The sequence below is a fragment of the Carassius carassius genome, chromosome 24 (genome assembly GCF_963082965.1).
Source record: "Carassius carassius chromosome 24, fCarCar2.1, whole genome shotgun sequence".
In the NCBI taxonomy this organism is placed as follows: domain Eukaryota; kingdom Metazoa; phylum Chordata; class Actinopteri; order Cypriniformes; family Cyprinidae; genus Carassius; species Carassius carassius.
Window position 1 is genome coordinate 26,962,602 of NC_081778.1, and position 23,397 is coordinate 26,985,998.

Below are 23,397 nucleotides of genomic sequence, written 5' to 3' on the forward strand. Positions count from 1 at the left end.
GATTAAAGGGACAGTTCACCCAAAATGTTTAATTCTGTCATCATTTAAACACCCTCATGTCATTCCAAACTGTTTCCCATACTATGGAAGTCAATGGCTCCCAGCAACTTGTGTGTTTACCAACATTCTTTAAAATATCTTCTTCATCAGAAGAAAGACATTCATACAGTTTTGGAACAACAAACAACTTGAGGATGAATAAATGACGACGGAACTTTTTTGTGAACTATTTCTTTAAGCTGGTTTCCCTGCATGTTCAAGCTGGTTTAAATGTTTAGCTTGCCATTAAGTCCCTAAAATCCATCTAAAACCAGTAAACACAACATAATATTTGATCATAATAATTGAAAATTTGAGCAACAGATCAGCATAATAGAATGATTTCTGAAGGATCATGTGACACTGAGGACTGATGTAATGATGCTGAACATTCAGCGTTGAAATCATAAGAATAAGTTACATAAAAAATAATAAAAAACATTAAAATACAACACTCTTATTTTAAATGGTAATATTTCACAATATTAAATTTTTTTTACTGTAATTTGATCAAATAAAAACAGCCTTGGCGAGCATAAAGACTTTCAAAAACATAAATAAATCATAACTATTTTAACAGTGTACTGGTATATGCCTGAGGAAGTCAGATTAAACTATTGCTATTTAAATAACTACACAAATATTTGGCAAGCTCTACTGTGAGCCATTTATTTGTTCCCAATTCCACCACTAAAGATGAGCTTTCCCTCTACTTTATCTTACTTTCTCTAAAAATCAGTACCACTCCAGCCAGAGTCTCACCTGCGCTTGCGCAACTTGTTATTCTCAGTCTTGAGCACATGCAGCTTCTTGGCAAAGCAAACGACGATCATGAAGAGCAGGAGCACCATGAGAGCGGAGGCCCCGATGGTGATGCACATCACCTGGAACTCCGTGATGACTGACTCGCAGCGGGCACCCTTGTGCCACATGTAGTCCTGGATGTTGCACCTGCAAGACAAAGAAAGGAAAATGTATGTAAGCCTTTTCCACTAAACCAGTATCAGATTTTGTTGCAATGGTAAGAAGGTATTTCATTATACAATGAATAAAATTCATAACAATCCATATAAATATAGAAATAATGAAATACACAGGAACATCAACTGAATGTGTGTTGCATGGCCATGGTATTTCCAATGTAAACAGGTTTGGTCTCATTCATTTTGTGTGATATCAATTGGCAATATTAAGTTGCTGTTCAGAAAAGGTTACTCATATCCCTTCCATTGGCATGGTATTAGCAGTTCCTAGTTCAAGACCAGCAGGTTTTAGGGGCCAGCGCAGAGCCAATTTTTCCACCTTTTCTCCAATGAAAATAACCTGGAGCACCATGGCTTTTATTGGGATTCATTTACCAGACAATATCACACCAACACACACTCATTTTCTAAATGAGCCACACCATATTAAGACACTATTTGTAAGACACACTAGTTTCTGGTTCCACATGAATTATTCATGGGGGCTCAGTGCATCTCATACAGCAAGGGTGAGTTAAAATTCACTGCCTTCAGCATTTTTACCATTCATTTTAGCAGACAGCTGGTTGGATGACAAGTTCACTGCCTTTATCTTACCATAAGTTTCTTCTATACTGCATTAGACTGGATTAAACACTAGTTTAGAACTTCACTGACTTTCCCAGAAGTAAAGTCAGTGAACTAACTTCGAAGACTGTCAGGATTTGCCATTTTAAAACTCTGACATTTGCCTTGATAGTCCAATAAGGCAATACAATGTCACAATATTATGTTAAGTGTGTATGAAATTCTGCTTCCAAAAAAGGCTGCAGATCGCAGGGGTTTGCATCTGGGTTATGTCAGGAACAAAAGCACATGGGCATCTGCATCCTCTCCATCAGTTCCCTAAACTCTCCCTCCTCCATTTTGTGCACATAACAAACCGGTTTTGAGGACAGAGACCAGTAATCAAAAGTGCAGATTGAAGGTTGAAATTTGATGTATTAATAAATAAATAGAATATTTTATAATTTATATATTATATAAAAACACATAGTACATATTTTCTAATATATATATATATATATATATATATATATATATATATATATATATATATATATATATATATATATATATTTATATATATATATAATATTATTTTAATAATGTAACTTATTATAATTATTATAATAATATTGTAACATGCATATATAATAAATATTATTTAAATTAATTTAAAATGTTAAATATTTAAAAATATAAAAATTCTTTTTATTTTAGAAAATGTAAGCATTTTTACACATAAGCACATAAGCAATTTTATTATGTAATTTAGAATATTGTAACATGCATATATATATATATATATATATTTATATATATATATATATATATATATATATATATACATACACACACACACACACACACACACAAACATACATTATATATATATTAAATGTTATAATGATAAATAAAACTAATAATTAAACTATTTATAATCTATAATATTTTGAATATTAAACTAAATTATTTTATATTATTTTCTATTATAAATTATAGAATATTTTAATTACACTATAATTTAAAGTTCTATACATTTTATCAATTATATATTAAAAGTCTGAAAATCTGTTCATTGTTCATGAACAAGTCCTAGTTGGGCAAATCATGTTAAGTGTGAAATGCACCTTGTGCAAGTAGTATACAAAACTTCAATGTGGGGTCAATAATCAGATAATCATGGGAAAGACAGCTACAAATAGCTGGAGAACACAAGAACCTCACTGAAATAAAAAAACATGTATAATAAAAGACTGCAGCCCTGGGCTCTTTTCTCTCCACATCCACATATGCACACACTCAAATCTAAATATCTATAATGCAAGGAAGTCATCTTCATTCACAATCATGGTGGTCACGGGAGGGGATCTGAGTTTTCACTCCTTTTCACTACAGCATCCTGTATGCCCCTTTTGCCTGCGCCAACCCCGAGCGAGATGAAGAACAGGGTTGGCACAGCGCCACTGAGGGCATTCAATCCCAGGAGGGAGAGGTGACGGGCGCATTGATGTGAGCGTGCATTTAAATGCTTCCTTACAGTGAGCTGTATAAAGCAGCCTGTATATTCAGCCCCTCAGCTGTTTCTCATCCACCCTCCCAGATCTCAACACTCTCTTAATCATGTTTCTTCTGCAAAACTTTGCATGCTATCTAAATTACATTTTACATCCGTCCTCTTGCCTGTTTTCCAACCCAACCCAGTTCTCAGGGCTTTTAGTCAAGATCTTCCTTTTTTTCTTACATTCTTCTGTTCCTGTTTATCTCATGTCTCTCTCTCTCTCTCTCTCTCTCTCTCTCTTATGTTTCTAGCTGCAAAACCTTGGGACTGCGTCAGTAGTCAAAAATGTTATGCAATCAATCATATTCATCTCATGTAAGCCGTCGTCTCAAACAGAGCCTACAGCAATGAACCTGTTTACCCAATATTAAAATTATGTGAAATAAAGCTAAATAAAAGCAACTGCAACTGACAGGCTAAGTGCAACCGATAGGTTAAGTGAGTTTGTGTGTTTGATTCACAGACCAGATTACAAAACACAAGCCACCAGGATACTTAAAGGCATAGTTCACCCAAAATTGAAAATTCTGTCATCATTTACTCAATCTCATGTGGTGAGTTTCTTTTTTCTGTGGCTTTAACTCCAATAAACTTTCTTTCATTTATATCTTAGAAAAATCATGAATTTTTTCATGCACTTCTCATCATGTGTATTCATACGAAATTGCCACCTTAAAAATAGTTATTTTTAAATTATGTTTGCCTGTGAGATCGGTTTTATGAACACCAGTTAACTCTTGATTTCAGATTTTCCACACATAACACCAGATAACGATGGAAGCCCGTTTCCACCACTAAATATATATATTTTTAAAAAGGTAATTGTGATGTTTCATATCACAATTCTGACTTTTTTCTCACAACTGCGAGTTCTACAGTAAGATTTGTGTGATATAAAGTCACAATTGCGAGTTCTAAACTAGCAATTGTAAGATAGTTACTTTTTCCATATTGGAATTTATAATTTGCAATTGCGTGTTGGTCTAAACTAGATGAGGGTTAATCTCGGTGTATAAATATGGGCATTTTATGAAGTCAGATGGTCCGGCTAAGACCGTGTTTGTGTGTACATGTTTGTGTTGCATGGAGTGCTGAGATGGATGAATGCCAAACATCCCCAGCTGAGCAGTAGCAAGCAGCAGATGAAACAGATGTTACTCCATCTCTCTTAAGACCAAACCTCCTTTTGTTCCCCTCCCTTTCACCAATTCTCTTTTTTTCCCTGCTCTGCTATTTCTTCATCTTTCAAGAACAACAAATACAGATAGTTTTGCCTATATGTTGGAATAAAAATGTCAAGACACCTTCTTTGTTGTAATAAATATACATAAGGGTGGTTACACATATTTTGTGTTATAAACTGCTACAAAACCATTGAAAGAGATGCAAACTAAGTTCTTATAATCAATGGAAATTTAAGACAGGCGGATCTAGTAGCTTAAAAACATATACGTATAGAAACATATGATTTCATTCTTACTTTTCGTACAATCTGCTTGCGCTCCAGTGACACAGATGTTTAGGTTTCTAAAAATCATACGTTTTCATTCTATTCAAAATAAATAACACAAAATCACCTTTTAAAATAGTTTTCCGTTGAGACTTGGCTGGAAAATCCAAATCGCTCTTGATTTCAAATTTTCCACAGACATGAATTAATAACTCAAATTAACAAATTAAAAGCGATTTATACAAGTATATCTACCATTAACCATATATAGCAAATCTCAACTGCTCGATTGTTGTATAATCATAAAATTGAAACTATATTATTGCTTAGTGATATATTAAAACCTGGATATAAACTCAACTGCCTGATTTTATTTTATTTTGTAGCAAAACAACTAAATTATAGCCCAGCTTTTTATATAAAGGATGTCCAACTTTATCTGCATACAGTATACTTGTGTAGGGTGATATATTATATATATCCTCTAATCAGCTGTTTGATTACTTGTATAATTGTAAAATGTAAACTGTATTATCACCCAGTTCTAATCTGCTAAACGCAACTATTAAGTCATGAAGATAAAAATATACTATAAACATTAACATCATTATTTTCTTTAAAGCTGCTTTGAAACTATGTGTATTATTAAAAACGCTGTATAAATAAATTTGACTTTGACTTCATCAAAATGTTCCATCTTAGCTAGTCTTGACTGTATAGCCACCTTAAATATGCAAATATCTATTTACATGCTCACTGATAGTGCTACCAAGATTCACATTGATATTTTATGCAGAGAACGCTCTTACGCAGAGACCACCAATTACCCAGTGACAATAAGATGACACTAATAATAATAGTATAGTATGCTAGTATGTTATTACAAATTCAACCAAACTGTCTGAATTAATCAAACATGCCTATAGCAAAAAACGTAACTTGACATTTTGAGTAGATTGTAGCTTGGCTAGCAATAATTTTAATAATAAGTAGTATCCCCAACACTGTAAACTGTAAAGTTATGTTTTCTAAAAACATTAAAGTCTACAAGTCCTTTGTGCCTAGCATGGGAGGTTTGAATCAGACAAGAACAAACTTTTCAGACACAAAAAGTGATGACAAAAACTGATGCAAACAGTAAATAGCATTAGCTTGAATATTTCATCAACTCAAACAAAAACACAATTTTTGTGTAGCCTGACATGCTTAATCTGTTTCCTTACTGGCACACTGAGCAGAAGTCTGACTCACACTTTCTCTAAACTCCACATATCTCTCTGAACTCTCTGAATTTGTTTTCCGTGTCCTCCTGTGGATGACTAACACCCCATAGGAAGGAAAATCACATGTGAAATATCTTTAACATCTCAGTTGTTTATTCTAGACAGCAAAAAAAAAATTAAATAAAAAAGAGCTTAAAAATATGAATGAGACAGTTGAGGAGATGTAGGCGGCAATTTTTTTGACTTGCACTTCCTACTTCCTCCGTCTTACACTTTCAAAACTTTATTGGCTCATTGCAGCTTGTCTGTGCACTTACCCAAAGGCTGGAAAACTGTATTACAAACTAAAAATGTGATGTATTGCGTCTTTGAACAATCTTTTAATTTATTTATATTTTTATTTTAGAAGAAACATCTGAGATAAAGTTAATACTTAATATATGCACTACTGTACTGTTCTTAAGTTTTTGTTTATTGATGGATTTTTATTTTTAATTGTCATTCACCAAGGCTGTATTTAATTGATAAAAAATACAGTATATATATATATATATATATATATATATATATATATATATAAATACCTAATATTGTTAAATATTACAACTTTCACTGTTTTTGGTTTAGTTCTGTTAAAACATATATATTCAATCAATTAATTGTATAATTATAATTTATTCCTGTGATATCAAAGCTGAATTTTCAACAGACATTAGCCTTCAGTGTCACATGATCCTTCAGAAATCCTTCTAATATGCTGATTTGATCCTCTGGGATGTTGACAAAGTTTCACGGACTCAAAGCACAGCTAAAAACATGTTTTGTAACTGAAATGAAAGCCCAGCTGTCATATGTCTGCACATACTTACAGAGAGCTCTCGTCAGATCACTAAAAGATAGGTGCATGCGCAAGGGAGAGTAAATGACGGAGCGCTGAAAAGATGTCTGAGCCATTAACATTCATCCTCTAATAAGACTACAGTGGTGAATAAATTAGTGTTCAGACGAGCCTCATATAAACAAAGGCAACATGGCACACAGCTGCCCAGAGCTCCATTGACCCACTTTGACTAGGCCTGTTTTGGGGAGACAGTAAGGGTAACCGTTCCCAAAGGGCGGGGAGGGGGGGGGGGGGGTACTGGATAGGGAATGTGTCTGTTTACAGTGCAAGTTCATGAGCATGGGGAGGAACTCAGAGTGAGCTCAGAGGAATCACATTTGCAGGCATTTAGCAGATGCTGTAATTCAGAGTGAATAAAGATGTAATCAATTACACTGGTAATTATGATGACTAGGTGAGAGGAGTATCTGGGAGTAAGTTTTCAGCAAGATCATTTACTATGAGCACAGACTGCTCATATCATGTTACAACGGTATGATTTTAGGGGAGAGGGGGAGAGAAGAAAGATTTTTAATCTAGCACACATGGCAGACGGAAAATTGATTCCCCTAAACAGAAACGGGATTAAATGGAGAGCAAATGGAGATCTATATTTCCTGATCCATAGAAATAGATCTCAACAATGCCTCAAACTGTGCTCAATCATCAATCAAAAACCAAAGGTTTCAATATGTACACTTAAAAATAAAGGTTCTTTTTTGGCATCTATGGTTCCATGAAGAACCTTTAACATTCACAGAAACTTTACATTCCAAAAAGGCTCTTTTTAAAATGTTCTTCTCACAAAAAAAAAAAAGTTATGTTCACCAAAAGTTTCTTTGGGGAACCAAAAATGGTTCTACTTTGACATCATTGAAAAATTCAAACAATTTCAATTTTAAGAGTGTACTTAAATGTTTATCAAATTCTCACAAAATCAAATGATCTATTCTATCCAGATTTATTTGATATATATATATATTTACTCATGGATATAGCTCTATACTTATCGCATACTTCATATAAACCATCTTAATTTTAAAAGGAGAAACATCAGAGACAAAATCCTTACGTGAAGCATGACTCTCAAGAGCTATGAAAGATCAACCTCTGAGCAATAAAATGTTCCTCTAGAAATGGAATACATCAGAATCAGTGTAAGTACATCTGAGATTTACTCTAACTGCTAACCATGACCTCTTAGCTGATGTAAAGGTTGGGGTTACAGTCAGGGTCATCAAATCCAAGAAGAGGGAGGGGAGAGAGATTTATCACCATAAATAAGTTGTTAATGGTCACTGGCCAGAAAGGGGATGGTCTCAGATCTTAATCACAGCATGAATTATGACCTTTGGATGACAGGAAGACATTGTGGAGAGAAAATTGCACTCAATTTTACATTTCTGCAGTATTGAGAGCAACCATGAGATTGTAATTTATCCCAGGAATACCCTAATAAAACCCCAAGAATATCATCAGTATGTGACTTTTATATAAAAAATCTGGTAGTTACTTTTCAGGAAGCAGTGAGTTTAGCTCTCAAACACCCCCCCCCCCTGTTTTGACCTAATCTACCCTTGAACAAGCTGAATTTCATATCTCTTCATACTTATTTTCATCTTAAACATAATCCTCATGATGACCTCTTTATAGCGGCAGTCACAGGCCCTGCGTTTGCTTTCATGGTAAATGCATTTGTAGTGATAGCAAAGTTAACAACCCAAAGTTATTGTCATTTTTTTTAAATTGGACTTCTTAATATTTTTCTAGCAAAAGAAAGAGTTGTAGGCAAGACAGAGGAAAACAAAGCAGGTTTCATAACATGCATTTGTGTGACTATATTAGTGTAAATGTGGGTCACATGTTTGGGCAAAAACAGTTGTGCTCAAAATAATCTGGCAGCGAGAGGGACGTTTCCTAATAAACTTTCCTCATAAAGAATCTAGGAAAACATGTGGTACTTTCTGCTCCACAGCACTCGGCCTGTCCTTGTGCGAGTCCTTAGTTCCCCTTATGACCAAATGTGCCACGAGGAGAGCTGATCTTCTGGAGAGGTTCCCTCTGTTTTTTTTTTTTCAAATGTATAACTACATTATTACAATTCCCAAAGAAAAGGCCAGTGGTCTTTGATTATGCAAAAGCTGCCATCATCATACTAGGATGTCAGAATTCAGATTGGCTCCCCTTTAATTTGTGAATTTGAATGGAATTGGCCACATCCCACAGGGAGTTGAATCGGAATGGCATTCTCAATTCAATTCTGAATGGCACATAACCCTGCTGCTTAGGTTCTCTGAATGTTTGCTATGTAGTTGCTAGGGTGTTCTGGATGATTGCAAAGTGGTCACAGGAGCACAGTCACAATCTGGTTGCTAGATATGGCTTGAGAATTTCAATGTAAATCTATACCTGGCCGACGTCAGCGTTTGGTTAATGTGAATGCTGTTTTCTGATCTTGGGTACGCCCCTGCGAAACATACCTGAGTCCGCCCAAAAAAGGGTTGTCTGGGATATGGTTCATGCGAACTCTGGTAAGGTTGGCCTGTGATGTGAACGTAATCATTAAATGGATGCTGAGGCTTTTTAGGTCTGGTAGAATCAGCAATCTATGAGCCAGTTTGTTTTCAGGCTTCCATGGCTGCAATATGTCGTTTTGTCCACCAACTGGCAACACAGGGTGTCGAAATACTATTGGGTAAATTGGCAGTGGGCGGAATCATGCAGACCAAAACAAAACAGACATTCCGACATGGAAAGCACATTTCAAAATAGAATAACTGGCTGTAGCATTGTAAGTGAACTTACCATGTTTCCTAAATATTTACAAAATATTATGGTATTTTTATGTTTTTAGTACAGTAAGAAAAATACATACATCACATTTTATAGTAATTCTTGCCAAAGTGCATAACCTGTATCTTCTGCTTACCTGCAGAACATTTGGGTTCCTTCCATAACGTAGCACTGGCCCCCATTAAGGCAGTAGTTGGGCTGCAGGTCACATGGGGACTTGCAGGAGCCATTGGTGCGGACAAAGCCCTGCTGACACTCTGAGCCATTAACTGAGTCAACCACACCGGGGGGAGCCTGGGGGCCTTTGACCACAGTGGCTCCTTTGGGGAGCTTGAAAACGGTGTTCGAGGGCAATCGAGTAGTGGAGATGTCATCATCGTAAGAGTCAGTAGTGCTGCTGTAGGGGTAATCATCAGCAGTGGGAGGCACACTGTCATCATTGGGGGACGTGTAGTCATAGTTTTCGGGCATGGACCAGGAGGTGGGGTCACGGCCCTGAAGCTCATATGGGGAAAGAGTCGGTCGGCCAAGGTTCTTGCGGTGGGATCCAGAGTCGAAGAAATCTACAGTGACGTCAGGCGGGGAAGGGGAATGAGTTGGGGATGGGGTTGTGGGAGATGTCTCATGGTCGAGGTCAAACACAGTGGTCTCTATGTCTCCTTTAGCATCCTGCCAGGATGATAGTGTAGACACTTGCTGTCTCACTTCCTCTTCCTCTTCCTCTTCTGTTTTCTGTTCTTCTTCATCCTTGATGGAGATAACATGCTCCTTCGCGAAGGAGGTATCGACAGGCAAGAGTTCATTTTCTGCAGAGTCGAAGTTGTTATCTGGGCTTGCCAAAGTAGTTGTGGCTCCCTCACTGGAGGTTGGAGTTCCAGGGGTTGGCGAGGAGACCTCTTGCAGCATGCCACTGCCTGCTTCTTCATCTCTAAACTTTTGTCCGGTGTGAGTGAGGTCTAAGGAGCTGGACAAGTTGGTGAAATCTGACACCTCCTCTATCTTCTCCTTCTTATCCCCGGTAGACAAGGAGGTCACATTAACAGCACTATCAACTTCAGTTTCATTTCCCACAACAGAGTTACCTGTTGAAAGGAGGATATTACAGTTAGGAGAACTCAACGAATCAATGAAAACTCTTGCATTCATTCAAAAAGCCACTGGTAACTCTTTTGGTAACTTAATTATTTGCTCCTTCTTTCCTTCTCAGTGGTAGGTTTTTCAGTATCTTTAAAGATGCTGTATGCAGGATTGACACTGAGTGGTTGCACTAGGTATTGCAGTCTAAATTCAAAATATTGGAGAGGGTTTTTTTCACCCAGCCCTTCCTCCTCAGATTTGACACACATGCAGACACCAACAAGAACGAGCGCACTTGACAAAGAATGAAATTAAATACGCGGTGTTTTCTGCCAATTGGCAACCCGGGTGCCAAAATAAAATTGGGTAAACTGACAGAGGGCGGTTTCACAAACCAAAACAAAGACTGACATTCAGGCCTGGAACGCACATTTTCAAAGGAGAATAGCTGACTGTAGCATTGTTTTTCAGATAAACAATTATGTTAACTTAGTTTCTTAAATATCTGCAAACATATTATGGTATTTTTATTTATATGGTATTTTTATTTATGGTATTTTTATTTTATTTATACCTTTAGTAGAGTCAAAAACTTACATATAGCACCTTTAAAAATCTTCTTTAGCAAGCCTTGAGATTAGGTGCAATTATTTTACTAATGAACATGTTTCTCAAAGACGGGATTAGGGGTTATGACTAAATTCATAGTGGCTCCCGGAGGAGCAAAAACTAGCTGAAGAGACACACACCATATCTGCATAAAGCATGGATACTGCCAATGAATTAATGGTCAGCCAAAAGGATGGTCATCTCTTTCCAAACTAATATAGTAAGGAAGAAGGCCTTTTTTTCTCATTGTCTAACAGTCCCATAGACCTCAATACAGCTTTAAGTGCAATTCATTATCATTAAATTATTTTATATGGTTTCAGAACTTGACATTTAGTCACAGGGAAATATTGCTATGAACAGAGATTCAGTAGCTGTGGACTAAAAGCTCAAAAATATGTTGCAGTTTCCACGACACAGGAAATTGTGTGCATTTCTGGAACGGCAATAGTGCATTTTGTGAACAAGTATTTGGGCTCATGCAGCTAACAGTGTGTTTTAAAACACAGTGGATCTGTGATCCTGCTGTTCTATTTTAAAGATTATAAGTCCAAGCAAACTTACATGCCAGTCTATCTTTCTTTAAGTTCATTTTTCTTTCTGATTTGCATTGATTCTCCTTTGCCATTATCTGACCTCTCTAGCAATGAAAAGTTTATTTACATCTGTAAGGCCAGGACATTTTTGTTCCAAGAACAATTTGAAAAACTAAACGTACAACTATGAAAACACTATGTAGACAAATATATTTAGCTTAAGTGCACAGCATAAAAAATGAATACTATGTTTATTTTAATACTATTATTATTATTATTTTATATATCATTGCTCTTTTTGTTGTTTTTGATTGCTTCCACTGTCCTCATCTGTGAGTCGCTTTGGATAAAAGCGTCTGCTAAATTAATAAATGTAAATGTAATGTAATGTAATACTAAATACAATGATTTATACAGGAAGACATGAACAATCTAAATATAAATCAGATGTGTAATTAAAATTCATGATCTCTACTGTACGTTCAAAGAAAGTGTTTTGCACCATTAACACAGCCAATGCAAGTAATACAGCTCTCATTTAAGTATAGCAAAATCATATTTGCAGTTTAGTGTATCTGCTTAATTGTATAATGGTGTTTTAGAGTGACTCGTGTATAGAGCAGCCAGTGATTAAATTTGGGATAAAAAAAAAAAAACCCGTGGTGTGGAAGATTTGAATTTGATAAGCGAGGACAGTTAATGCACAGAATCCTTCAATCGCAAACATGTGTCATGGATACTTGACGGTAACCTAATCAGGATACGCTTTTAGGTATCTCCTTTTCCTGTAACAGAATATGTCAAGCCGGTAAAACAGTTAAGAATTTGTTTTGTAGAAGTAAGAACTTTTGACACCAGCTGGAATGCTGGTTTTGCAGATTTTGTGGGTTAAATAGCAAGATCTGGGTCAGATCTGGGTCAACCACGGCATTATCAAAGATCTCCTGCCATACTATTTAATGCTTCTCCCAGACGGGATGCAGTACAGAAGCGAGGAAACGGGGGCCCTAGGCAAAGCGGACACAAAAAGGTCCTTGTGTTTCCCCTTTTCTCTCAGATGGCCAAATCTTGTTACATAATACTCAGTTACCCCTTTTCTATCAGGCACCCCAATGCAGCCCAGAGGGGAGGAGGTAATTTGTGGTTTGCCGCTTTTTTGGTGGCCATGCTGGGAGGAATGATGGCCATGGGATCTTAGTTGCATGACTTTGGGGAGATGCCAAGCTCGTTGTTTGTGCAGCTCTGTAGACACTGAAGGGAGGACAGTAAAGAGCAATGACAGCTTGTCTGTACCTCAGATGGTTTTCTGATGGCAGGCTGCCCGAGCAAAAACTGTGGGAGGTACAACTCAGAAAATCCATGGACCCAACAGCTTCATTCAACATTTTCTGTCATCTTCTATCATAATCATATCTTACAGTAGGTCTGTTGTAACATTGCAGTTTCTTTAAAGTCAACTTATTTATAATTTACAATCAATGTAAAAAAAAAAAAAAACTAGTGCTGGACCATCAAGATCAATTTTATCCATTAATTTACTGGATCATGGAAAGTGGTGGTTAGGCATAAATATATATATCTTTTTTTCCAAGAATAAAATGGAATATTAATAAAAATAAATATTAATAAAAATTAATAAAATAAATAAATAAATAAAAATAAAAAACATTAAAAAAAATAAAAATAATATATGCAAAAAATTAAGAACAGATAGGGAGCAAACTGATGCAATGTGGTGGAAAACGTTCAGGAAAAAAAAGAAACTCATCAGTTTTGTCAACACAAAAATGTCTCTATTCAATAGGCTTTTCAGAAATTCCATAGTTTATAAAAACACAGGATTCCATCCCTCCATGGAATATTTAACCTTGACTAATTCTGCAGAGGTATTAACACTCAGATCTTTTGACCTTGAGACATAATCAGACAGCTGCCACTGGACATCTCTCCACCTCCCGTTGCACAAATCGTTTCATTTCTACCCTCAACAGGTGGTTGGATGGAGGAGGGATGTGTTGCCATGAGAACCAGCTTTCCCTCACTGTGCAGAGTGAATGCAACGATGGAGCTCAAATGTGCTGTGTGAAAAACCATCGTCAAATTAATAAGTCAGCATCATACAGATTCAAGTAAAACAAACACCTAGAAAATATAAACACGCAAAGCCTTCAACAAAATAGAGGTAAAAAAAATAGACAAAGCTGCTTAATTTTCTAGCATCAACACATACTACTGATTTTTATTTTATATCCTGTCATTTTTTTACACTACATGATAGATACATTAGGGGTGGGGTGATCAGTTTCTGATGAAACAAAATGGCAGCAGCCCACATCAACACGACACATCTTTATAATTCCCTCCCTTTACTCTGATTGCATTTAATTCATTAATTAAAAGGCAATGAAGACCCAGTAAATTAAAACAAATGAATCTATCACCAATAATGGCAATAATATCATTTGTCCTCCTCATGTTCTTACTCTGAATACGGACTGCAGTGACTTTCTTTGGCAGCAGAAGATTGTGAATGAATGCAAATCTGATTAAGCTCACCTAAAACCATCCAAAACATGCAAGTTGTTGTTTTCAACTAGTTTGCAACAAAATCCTTTTACTATTTTTCACATGAAGACTTAATACTTAACTGCAACCTGCAATTTAAGAAGCTATATAGATGACATCATACTTCTGGAACAAAGAACAGGGATGTTTAATTACTGGTACTCAGGACTGCATTGACATTTTAACTAAAACTGCACATTTTGCTCATTTGGGAATAATAGCCTAGGTTCAGAATCATGGATTCCATTTGAAGGGACCGATAAATATGATGGCATACAGCAAACATCATTACCTCGATCGAGTGAGGGTTTAATGCATCTTGATATCTTCCTCTAAATCTCAAGGGAATTGGGAATCCAGTGTTCAATGCTTTGGATTGATGAACAGTAGGTGGCACATACATATTGATAAAACTACTATTAATCATGCATGGGTCATTTAATTAAAAAAAAAAGTATTAAAATTATATGAAAAACAAAACAGATTTACATTAGTTAACACCAGAGCAGTTATTTTACATAATAAAAGAACATGATACATACATGATAAAGACTAAGCATTATGGTCCAATCGGAAAGATGTGGCAGGCAACACCTTTTTTCCTCTGCCAGCAGCAGAATCTCTCTGCACAGAAAATGGCAAGTGTGTCCACTGGACTCTTGAGACAATAAGAAGGCGATTCAGCAAATACAGATCAGAGCATTGAAAGCGAATACATGATCAAATCAGTTACTGGGACAAATCAAATTTTCCTGCAGGTTACACCACGCCAGTAATGACCTAATGGATTGGAAAAGGCTGTCTATGACGGCCAGAGCCACGCTTGATCTACCCCCATAACCAATTAGACAACAATTGAAAAAAAAAAAAAATACATTTACATGGAAAGTAGAAAGTGAACCGATCTAAAATCAAAAGCAGGTTCATGCATGAAGCTAACAAAGGACATGGCCACCAGTGACATCATTTTTACCTGAATGAGACCAAGACCACACTGGCCGCCATCACTGCAGCTTTAACAAAGGTGTAAAGCTGATGTAGTGCAGCTTTGGGAATCAAGTTAAAGGTGTCATAAAAACCCCAATTGTCATCCATTTTCATATTCCTATTAACAGATTCAAGAAGACACCATATTTTACCAATCCTGTTGCTGGGCGAAACTGAGGATCCAACTAGGTGGACAATGGACCTTCTAACCATCAATGGACAGTAGAATTCTACAATAGATTTTAAATGATTTCATGCTTATTTAAATTTTAAATAAGTTATTTATATAAGGACAGCGCGCATTAATGAGATCATCCCTAATGCTCCGTGATCTATCGGAATTTTAAACACACCACCGCTAAAGGAAGCCGTTGCTCCCATTGGGTTGGTCCTCCATCCTTTGGCAGTCTCAGAAGGAGGAGAACGACACAATCTCTGGAACAACCCAAGTGGGTAACCGTGACAACTATAAAGACATTCTTGTTCCGTGCGTAAAATCAAACTACACACATAAACAGTGTGATTTGCCGCGCGTGAATGTCCGAGCATAAATTATTTCGCGCTTTAATCCTGCCTTTGTGAACCTCCATCATTGCCATAGTGACAACAGCTGCTCTGTAGAGTAATCACAGCGCAGTAACTCTACACTACTACTACTACTACTACTACTACTACTACGACTGCATCAAACAGCCATATGGAATGAGGAATTTGCACATTTTTAAGGTCATTATTAATATCCAGAATGGTTGCAAATTGCTTGCAGATGTTTTCTGCGGTGTCCCTTAGGTACTTTTACTTAATGATGTGCATTTTGGACGAAGTCCCAAATTTCCCAGTTCGACATTTAACCTATATTTCACACGCTGGTCCAGGCACGTCATCATCATCATCAGCAGCAGCAGCCGGCGCGCAGTCAGGACTTACTCACAGCAAAACCCAGCAGCAGCTGCACTACTGACCGACATTCTCATTTTGTGATGCTGTTCTGTCATGCCTCCTCGTGTTCGTGCTACTGAGTCTTAACAATCAGCTGATTTTATATGCATGTGAAAAATCTTACCATGTGCAAACAGCGGTGTCAAGAAGACAAGCAGAAAGACAGAGAGCATCGGCACGCTCCAGCATCTCAAACACGACCTCATCTCTTTTCGGTTCATACTTGCTTGTAACTAAGAAATCTAGCAGAAGAACAATTTCTACAACACTTTGGAAACAAAATGTGTTCAAGACGAGAAGTAAATCCTAGATGTGTTTTGTCCAATCTGTTATATTGTGTCTCCTCTGCGCGTCTCCATGTCCACTTCTTTTGTGAGGTGTCTTAACTGGTCGTATTTGTTAACTTCTATTTTTCCCAATGCGATGGAATTTGTTCCTTTATGGTCCCATTGCCACAGACAAATTGCAAGCCGGTGATCTTGCTAAGAAGCGGGAGGACGGACGGACGGCGCTGCGCGGACACGGCCGAACCAATCGGGTTCTGAATCCAAATCGACGCGCGTCCACTTGGAGAGAAGCGATTCTAAGCGTTTTCACAGTATGAGAGGGAAAATGATTTCGGCTCCCACTGTCTCCCCACCCCCTCTTCTCCCCAACCCCTCCCCAAGTTCTTACTCCTTTCAATAGTGTTCAACTACTGACAGACACAAACACAGCCCTCCATTGTACAAGCGCGACTTGGCTTTGCTCATCCAATGGGGTTTAACTTGGAAACGATGTGGATTTCTCTGCTTGTCTTTCATATTCAAAGCTTTGTCTTTTATATACAAATATTAGCATGTAGTTTGAAAAAAATACATATAATTGTATATTTATGTACAATATGTATGTTATTATTATTTTTTTAATTTATAAAAAAGTGTGTAGCTCAAGTGGTAGAGCATTGCGTTATCAAGGTTGGGGGTTCGATTCCCCGGGGACACATGATAGGTAAAAATTGATAGCCTGAATGCTATCATTGTAAGTCGCTTTGGATAAAAGCGTCTGCTAAATGCATACATTTATTTATTTATTTAATTTATAAATATATCCAAAATATACAATTACATATTTAATTATTATTATAATTATTATTTAACTGATTGAATATTAAAGACTTAGCCACTTAATAATAAATTGTTAGATATGAAAGAATATAACTATATTTTATATTTTAAGGACATTATAATAACAATAGCAGTTTTTTGATAGATAGATAGATAGATAGACAGACAGACAGACAGACAGACAGACAGGCAGACAGACAGACAGACAGACAGGTAGACAGATAGGTGCAGGAACATGCAGATTTCAGTAATGAATTTAATCCATTTAAAAGTAGATAAAAGGCTGGAGGAGATGCATGTGTTATCTAGGGCTGTGATATGGTGCAGATTGGTTTTGGGTTGATGGTTTAAGGTGAGGAGAATGGGACAATAAAGCAGAGGAAGGGCAGGAGGCATGAGATACACTCCTCTGGCTGTGGTGATGAATGCGTGACGGATGGAGGTGTCGGTGGGGGTCGGCAGCATTCTTCCGCATTGAGAAAAACAAGAGACCAGCAACAGTCAGTTTACCAGTGCCTTGGGTTTGAGGTTTATGTGTGTGTGTGTGTTAATAGAGCTCATTTTGCCCAAGGTTGAAAATTCTCTCTTCTGTTTAGAAAAATAACTAATGCTATCAGCAAAAAAGGAAGAAGAACACAATATTGATTGTATCATCAAGAAGTGCTAGATTGCCTGACTGTTCTTCTGTAACATAATGGAACAAATGAACCATAATGCCATCACTTTACACTGAAAGTTTCATCCAAACCTATTCCACTATCACAAGTTTGATAACGCTGGAGTTGTTCAATATGTTTATGAAAATAAAAAGCTCCTCTGTGCGTTTCTTCTTATTGTAATGTACAGTGACTAATTGTTCTGTCGTTTTCTTTAAATTGGACATAATCACAATTCATTTCAGCCTGCGACAATGCCAGATCACATTTTTTGGTCAGTTATTTCACTCTTCTCAAGAAAAGCACTTTAAAATCAACAGAAAGTTCCACCGGGTGGCTTTTCTTTTTTCTTTTTTCACTTGCTGAATCTAAAGCGGTTATATACTGTATCACTGCATTCGTATTTCAAACAGGATATATGATTTTCCTCTGGTCACTGAATAGTCAGGACGGCATTATTATAATGAGTTTTTGCAATAGTAATATAGAGACAGCAACAAAAAACATTATAAATATATCTAAAATAAATGCAAATACATAAAACACTTTATGATATACGATAAAATATTCTTAACACAATCTTAACTGATAATGGTCCATAAAAAGTATAATAACAGACATTCTCCCACTCATTAGCCCTGTCCTTACACCTCCTTCTCCCCCTACTGGTGGGGGAGATTTGGGTTTAGTGCCAAAAGGCTCAGCTTCAAAGGGACTGTGGAAGTGAAGATCTGGTGTACTGCGGCCTCCGACCAGCACTCTGACATTGATAAAGGTACTGGAAAGGGTGGTGTTGGCGCAGTGGATAAGATGCATGCCTTTGGTGTGAGAAACCCGGGTTCGAATCCATTGTGAGACACCAATGTGTCCCTGAGCAAGACACTTAACCCCTAGTTGCTCCAGAGGCGTGCGACCTCTGACATATATTGTAAGCAATTGTAAGTCTCTTTGGATAAAAGCGTCAGATAAATCAAAAGAAAAGAAAGATTATGCTTAGATCTTAAAATCCTTTTGATCTAAAAGGTTTATGGGACAAAATTCTTCTTCATTACCATTTCAACACTTACTCACTCTCATGTAGTTCCAGACTTTCTCCTGTGGAAGAAAAAAGGAGAAATTCTGATGCCCTGGTCACTCTTTTCCATACACCTGTAGTAGATATTGACTCACTTTTAAACTTTAATAAGCAACATGCATACTTTTTTCTCTGTTGTAAATAGCACTGCGCTTCTGAAGTAAAATAAATAAATAAATAAATACATTTTAGATGATATAAACACATACATACATTCACACAGATAAGATTATAGAATGTGTATGTTTTAAATGTAATACATTTTATATTTATTATAAGAATACAAAAATGATAACAGTAAAAATACACAGCTAAGTAGGAGTTTAAATTGTTTCTGAAAGAAGTCTCAGTAACACTTTAGTATAGGGACCAATTCTCACTTTTCTTTTTTCTATTTTAAAATATTTTCAAATATAATTTATTCATATTTTAAAATGGGTTTTAAAGGATGAATTTTGAGATTTTAAGTTTTCAGTCGATATATAATTTCTGATGAATTCTAAAATGTGATAGAGGAAAAGGCAACGAAGAAGTCTTTTTTTTTTAAACAAAGGTCAAAACTCCTGTTATAATGTAGATTTTTGAGGGTGCATTCTTGTCATAAATTAATCTATTACTTTTCCTACATAATTTAACAAAAAACATTGATAAAATATATATTCGGGAGTCTTAGACCTTTCCAACAATATATAGTTTGTCAAGATTAGATTAGATTTAATTGTAATATAGTGAAGTAAATGTAGGCGTCCTGTATGACAGTTAAAGGGTTTGAAATAGTTTGAAGTGTAAATTAGTTTTAAAGCTTAAAGCTTGAAATTTTGATGGAAATACAGTAACATGTCACATAAATAAATAAGAACTATTAGAATGGAAGCTTAAATTAGTTCATATGGCTTATTGCTAGGGTGGTTGCTAGGGTGTTGCTATGCTGTTGCTATGGTACTCTGGGTGGCTGCTAGGTTAGTTTGGATGGTTGCTGGAGTTTTGCTATTGAGTTATATATTAGACAGACAGACAGATTTAATCTGAGAAAAAAAGGCATAAAACAGCATCCGTTTTCCTGCTCAATATACACAGATGATCAGGTTATGAATGAATGTGGAATAGGTTTCTTTTATTGAACTCATGAGGAATCACTAATATTAATAAGGTTAGGTTTAAAAATAGTCACAGAGGGATTGGCTATTAAATATGAATGATACTGATTATACATCTGTGTGAAAGGTTAAGGGCAGTGCACTGATCAAGCTGAACACAGATGAGATGTGTTTGTTAAACCTTATTCAGTTCTAAAAAGTGCTGCTTTTTTTTTTTTTTGAAAAATGGTAGGATTGTGTTCAGTTTTAATGTATAGATGAAGATGCTTAGTTTAGGATGGTCTGAAAGCCTCCAACAGCCTATTTGTAATTGATGATCCTTTATTGATTGGGCGAAGTGAAAAGCAGTGAAGAACAAGGCCCCATGATGAGCACCGCTGGCACAACACCTTCAATCCCTTTTCTTCTTTCAAAGCTAAAACACCCCACTGGGAAAACACACAACCACACAACTAGACACAAAAATATCAGGTGGTTCACTTTGTCCTTGGACTTGTTGAAAGCTGTAACCACTACACAAACAAACAGATGTCATGCTTTTTTTTTACTATGCTTAACCCATAATGCATTTAATAAAATAATAATAACACAATAATGACTTGGGAAGACAATGAAAAATATTAAGGTTAAATATCTATCATAATCCTGTCATCTCTTTAACTTGATAGTGCTGTTATGATAGATGTACCTTCAATTGGAACAAGACATGGAACATATTTAATCATAAAAATAACATAAACAGTTCCCCCAAGTACAATAATGTGCCCAGAACTGAGGGATCAAAAATAAAGTTCACTTTAAAAAATAGTTAATACCCTAAACTAGTTGTTAATGATATATTTAAATGAGTATCAGAGTTGTGGTGCAAGAAATCAGAGGGAAGAGGTACATCTTGATTCATGATTCCCAGATCGTGCACAAAAAAAAAAAAAAAAAAAGGACAAGCAAGCCTATAATAAACTTAAATCCAAATGTGTCACCATGGAAATAAGTCGCATACCAAAATATTGTGTCCTGCACCGGTCTATATTAATAACTCTATAAAAAGGATTGCTTTATGAACCATGCTCAATCAACAAGTCCAAAGATGTATGCTTAATAAGAATCACTTATAATAAGTGGACACGGCAACCCTTCAAGAGCGCATTTTGCAAACAGTATTGCCAAGTCTGTGGTTTTCCCACGTAATTGGGCTACTTTTATACTGCTGCCGTGGGTTGTGTTTTTAGTCTGTAGGTTAAAGTGACAAACTAGGTTCCTGTTTATGGGCTTCAGTTTGGTTTTCAATACAATCATCCCAGCACTCGTCCAGAGAGATCTAACCTAGCTCTCTGCTCCTAGCTCTATCTGTCAATGGATCACAAGCTTTTTGACAGAAAGGCAACAGTTAGAGAGACTGGGGAAATTCAAGTCAAACAGCAGCACCATCAGCACTGGTGCCCCCCAGGGATGTGTGCTCTCCCCACTGCTCTTCTCCCTCTCTACAGAAGCGAGGTTGAGCAGCTGGTTGTCTGGAGCAGTTTTAACAACCTGGAGCTGAACACACTAAACAGTGGAGATGATAGTGGACTTCAGAAGAAACCCCGGGCACTCCCCTCACTCACCATCATGAAGAGCACTGTGGCTGCAGTGGAGTCATTCAGGTTCCTGTGCACCACCATCTCTCTGGACCAAAAGTGGAAGTTCCACATAGACTCCACTCTCAAAAAGACCCAACAGAGATTATACTGTACTTCCTTTGTCAGCTGAGGAAGTTTAACCTGCCACAGGAGCTGCTCACACAGTTCGACTCAACCGTCATTGAGTCCTATGCACTTCAATAACTGTCTGGTTTGGCTCAGCTACAAAATCAGATATCAGAAGACTACAAAGGACAGTTCGAACTGAAAATATCACTTTTATTTACTTAATACTACCCTACATCTTACTCCATTCCTCGTAAATTCTATTCTTTTCCATCTATATACCACAACTGGGTTGGACCCCCTTCTACCTTCAGAACTGCTTTAATTCTTCATGGCATAGATTCAAAAAGGTGTTGGAAACATTCCTCAGAGATTTTGGTCCGTATTGACATGATAGCATCAGTTGCTGCAGATTTGCCGGCTGCACATCCATTATGGGAATATTTTGTTCCATTTGTGACATGGTGCATATTCCCGCTGGAAGTAACCATTACAAGATGGGTACACTGTAGTCATAAAGGGATGGGCATGGTCAGCAACAATACTCAGGTAGGCTGTGGCGTTTAAACAATGCTCAGTTGGTACTAAGGGGCCCAAAGTGTGCCAAGATAATATCCCCCACACCATTACACCACCACCAGCCTGAACCATTGAGACAAGGCAGGATGGATCCATGCTTTCATGTTCTTTACGACAAATTCTGACCCTACCATCTGTATGTCGCAGCAGAAATTGAGACTCATCAGACCAGGCAACAGTTTTCCAATCTTCTATTGTCCAATTTTAGTGAGCGATTTCATTTGCCTTTATTCAAGTGCCATTAGCACACTGCTGCTATTCCTGGCTCTGGACAGGCTGGAGTATGCATCATACAGACTTATGTGCTGCCAACCAGAGCAGAACTAAACTGTTTGTGCAGCCCCCCTCCTCAGCATTAGCTGCAGCCCATCCCCCCGTCTGTGTTCCCTCAATGCTCTGTCTCTCCGCTCTGCTCCATTGCTATACAGCGGACATGCTGTGTTTTTTCACTTGCACACTCATGTTGACTTGTGCGAGTGGTGACATATTAATGCCATATTAACAGATTACAGAAACATGATTCCTGGTTCCTTATTGTTGCGCATTAATCACAGCAGCGTGGATTAGCATGATGATCAATGATATTTGTTTGTTATATTTATGTATAGAAATGTTGAGACGAAAACTGTATTGACATAAGGTGTTCCTGCATAGCATTAGCATTAGCAAGGGCAGGAGTTAAAATTCTGTGAAACAATATATATTTTAGGGATTTTTAATTGTTTTTGAAAGCAGTCTCTTATGGTCATCAAGGTTGCATTTATTGGATTTTGTGGAATAAACAGTTGCAAAATATTGTTATATTTGATTCATTTAATGTGTCCTGAATTTTTTTTTAAAATTACATTGACCCCAAAATTCTGATTGATATTTTAAATGTATGATTTCTACATAAAAAAATTCTATATATTTTTCCCATTTATACGCAGATGTACGCACAAACACTCACATACACACTGCAAACTGTTACACAGACCGTGTGTGTGTTTTTCTTTATTTTTTTCCTAATTAAAT

General features: G+C 36.7%; 1 protein-coding gene across 10 annotated transcripts in view; it reads right to left on the bottom strand.

Annotated features, from left to right (window-relative positions):
• Positions 1 to 16,815, bottom strand: part of LOC132103332 (chondroitin sulfate proteoglycan 5-like) — a 28,088-nt gene extending 11,273 nt beyond the window's left edge. For 3 of the 10 annotated variants that reach the window (XM_059508352.1, XM_059508351.1, XM_059508349.1), the window contains exons 1-3: positions 16,310 to 16,812; positions 9,609 to 10,554; positions 802 to 990 (exon numbers count right to left, since the gene is read on the bottom strand). In XM_059508352.1, coding sequence (XP_059364335.1) covers positions 802 to 990; positions 9,609 to 10,554; positions 16,310 to 16,406 — 1,232 coding nt within the window. In that variant the 5' untranslated portion in view covers positions 16,407 to 16,812. Of the gene's footprint in view, positions 1 to 801; positions 991 to 9,608; positions 10,555 to 16,309 lie in introns of all 10 variants that reach the window. The other 7 variants (XM_059508348.1, XM_059508356.1, XM_059508350.1 and 4 more) reach the window with 4 other exon arrangements.
• Positions 16,816 to 23,397: the final 6,582 nt, after the last annotated feature.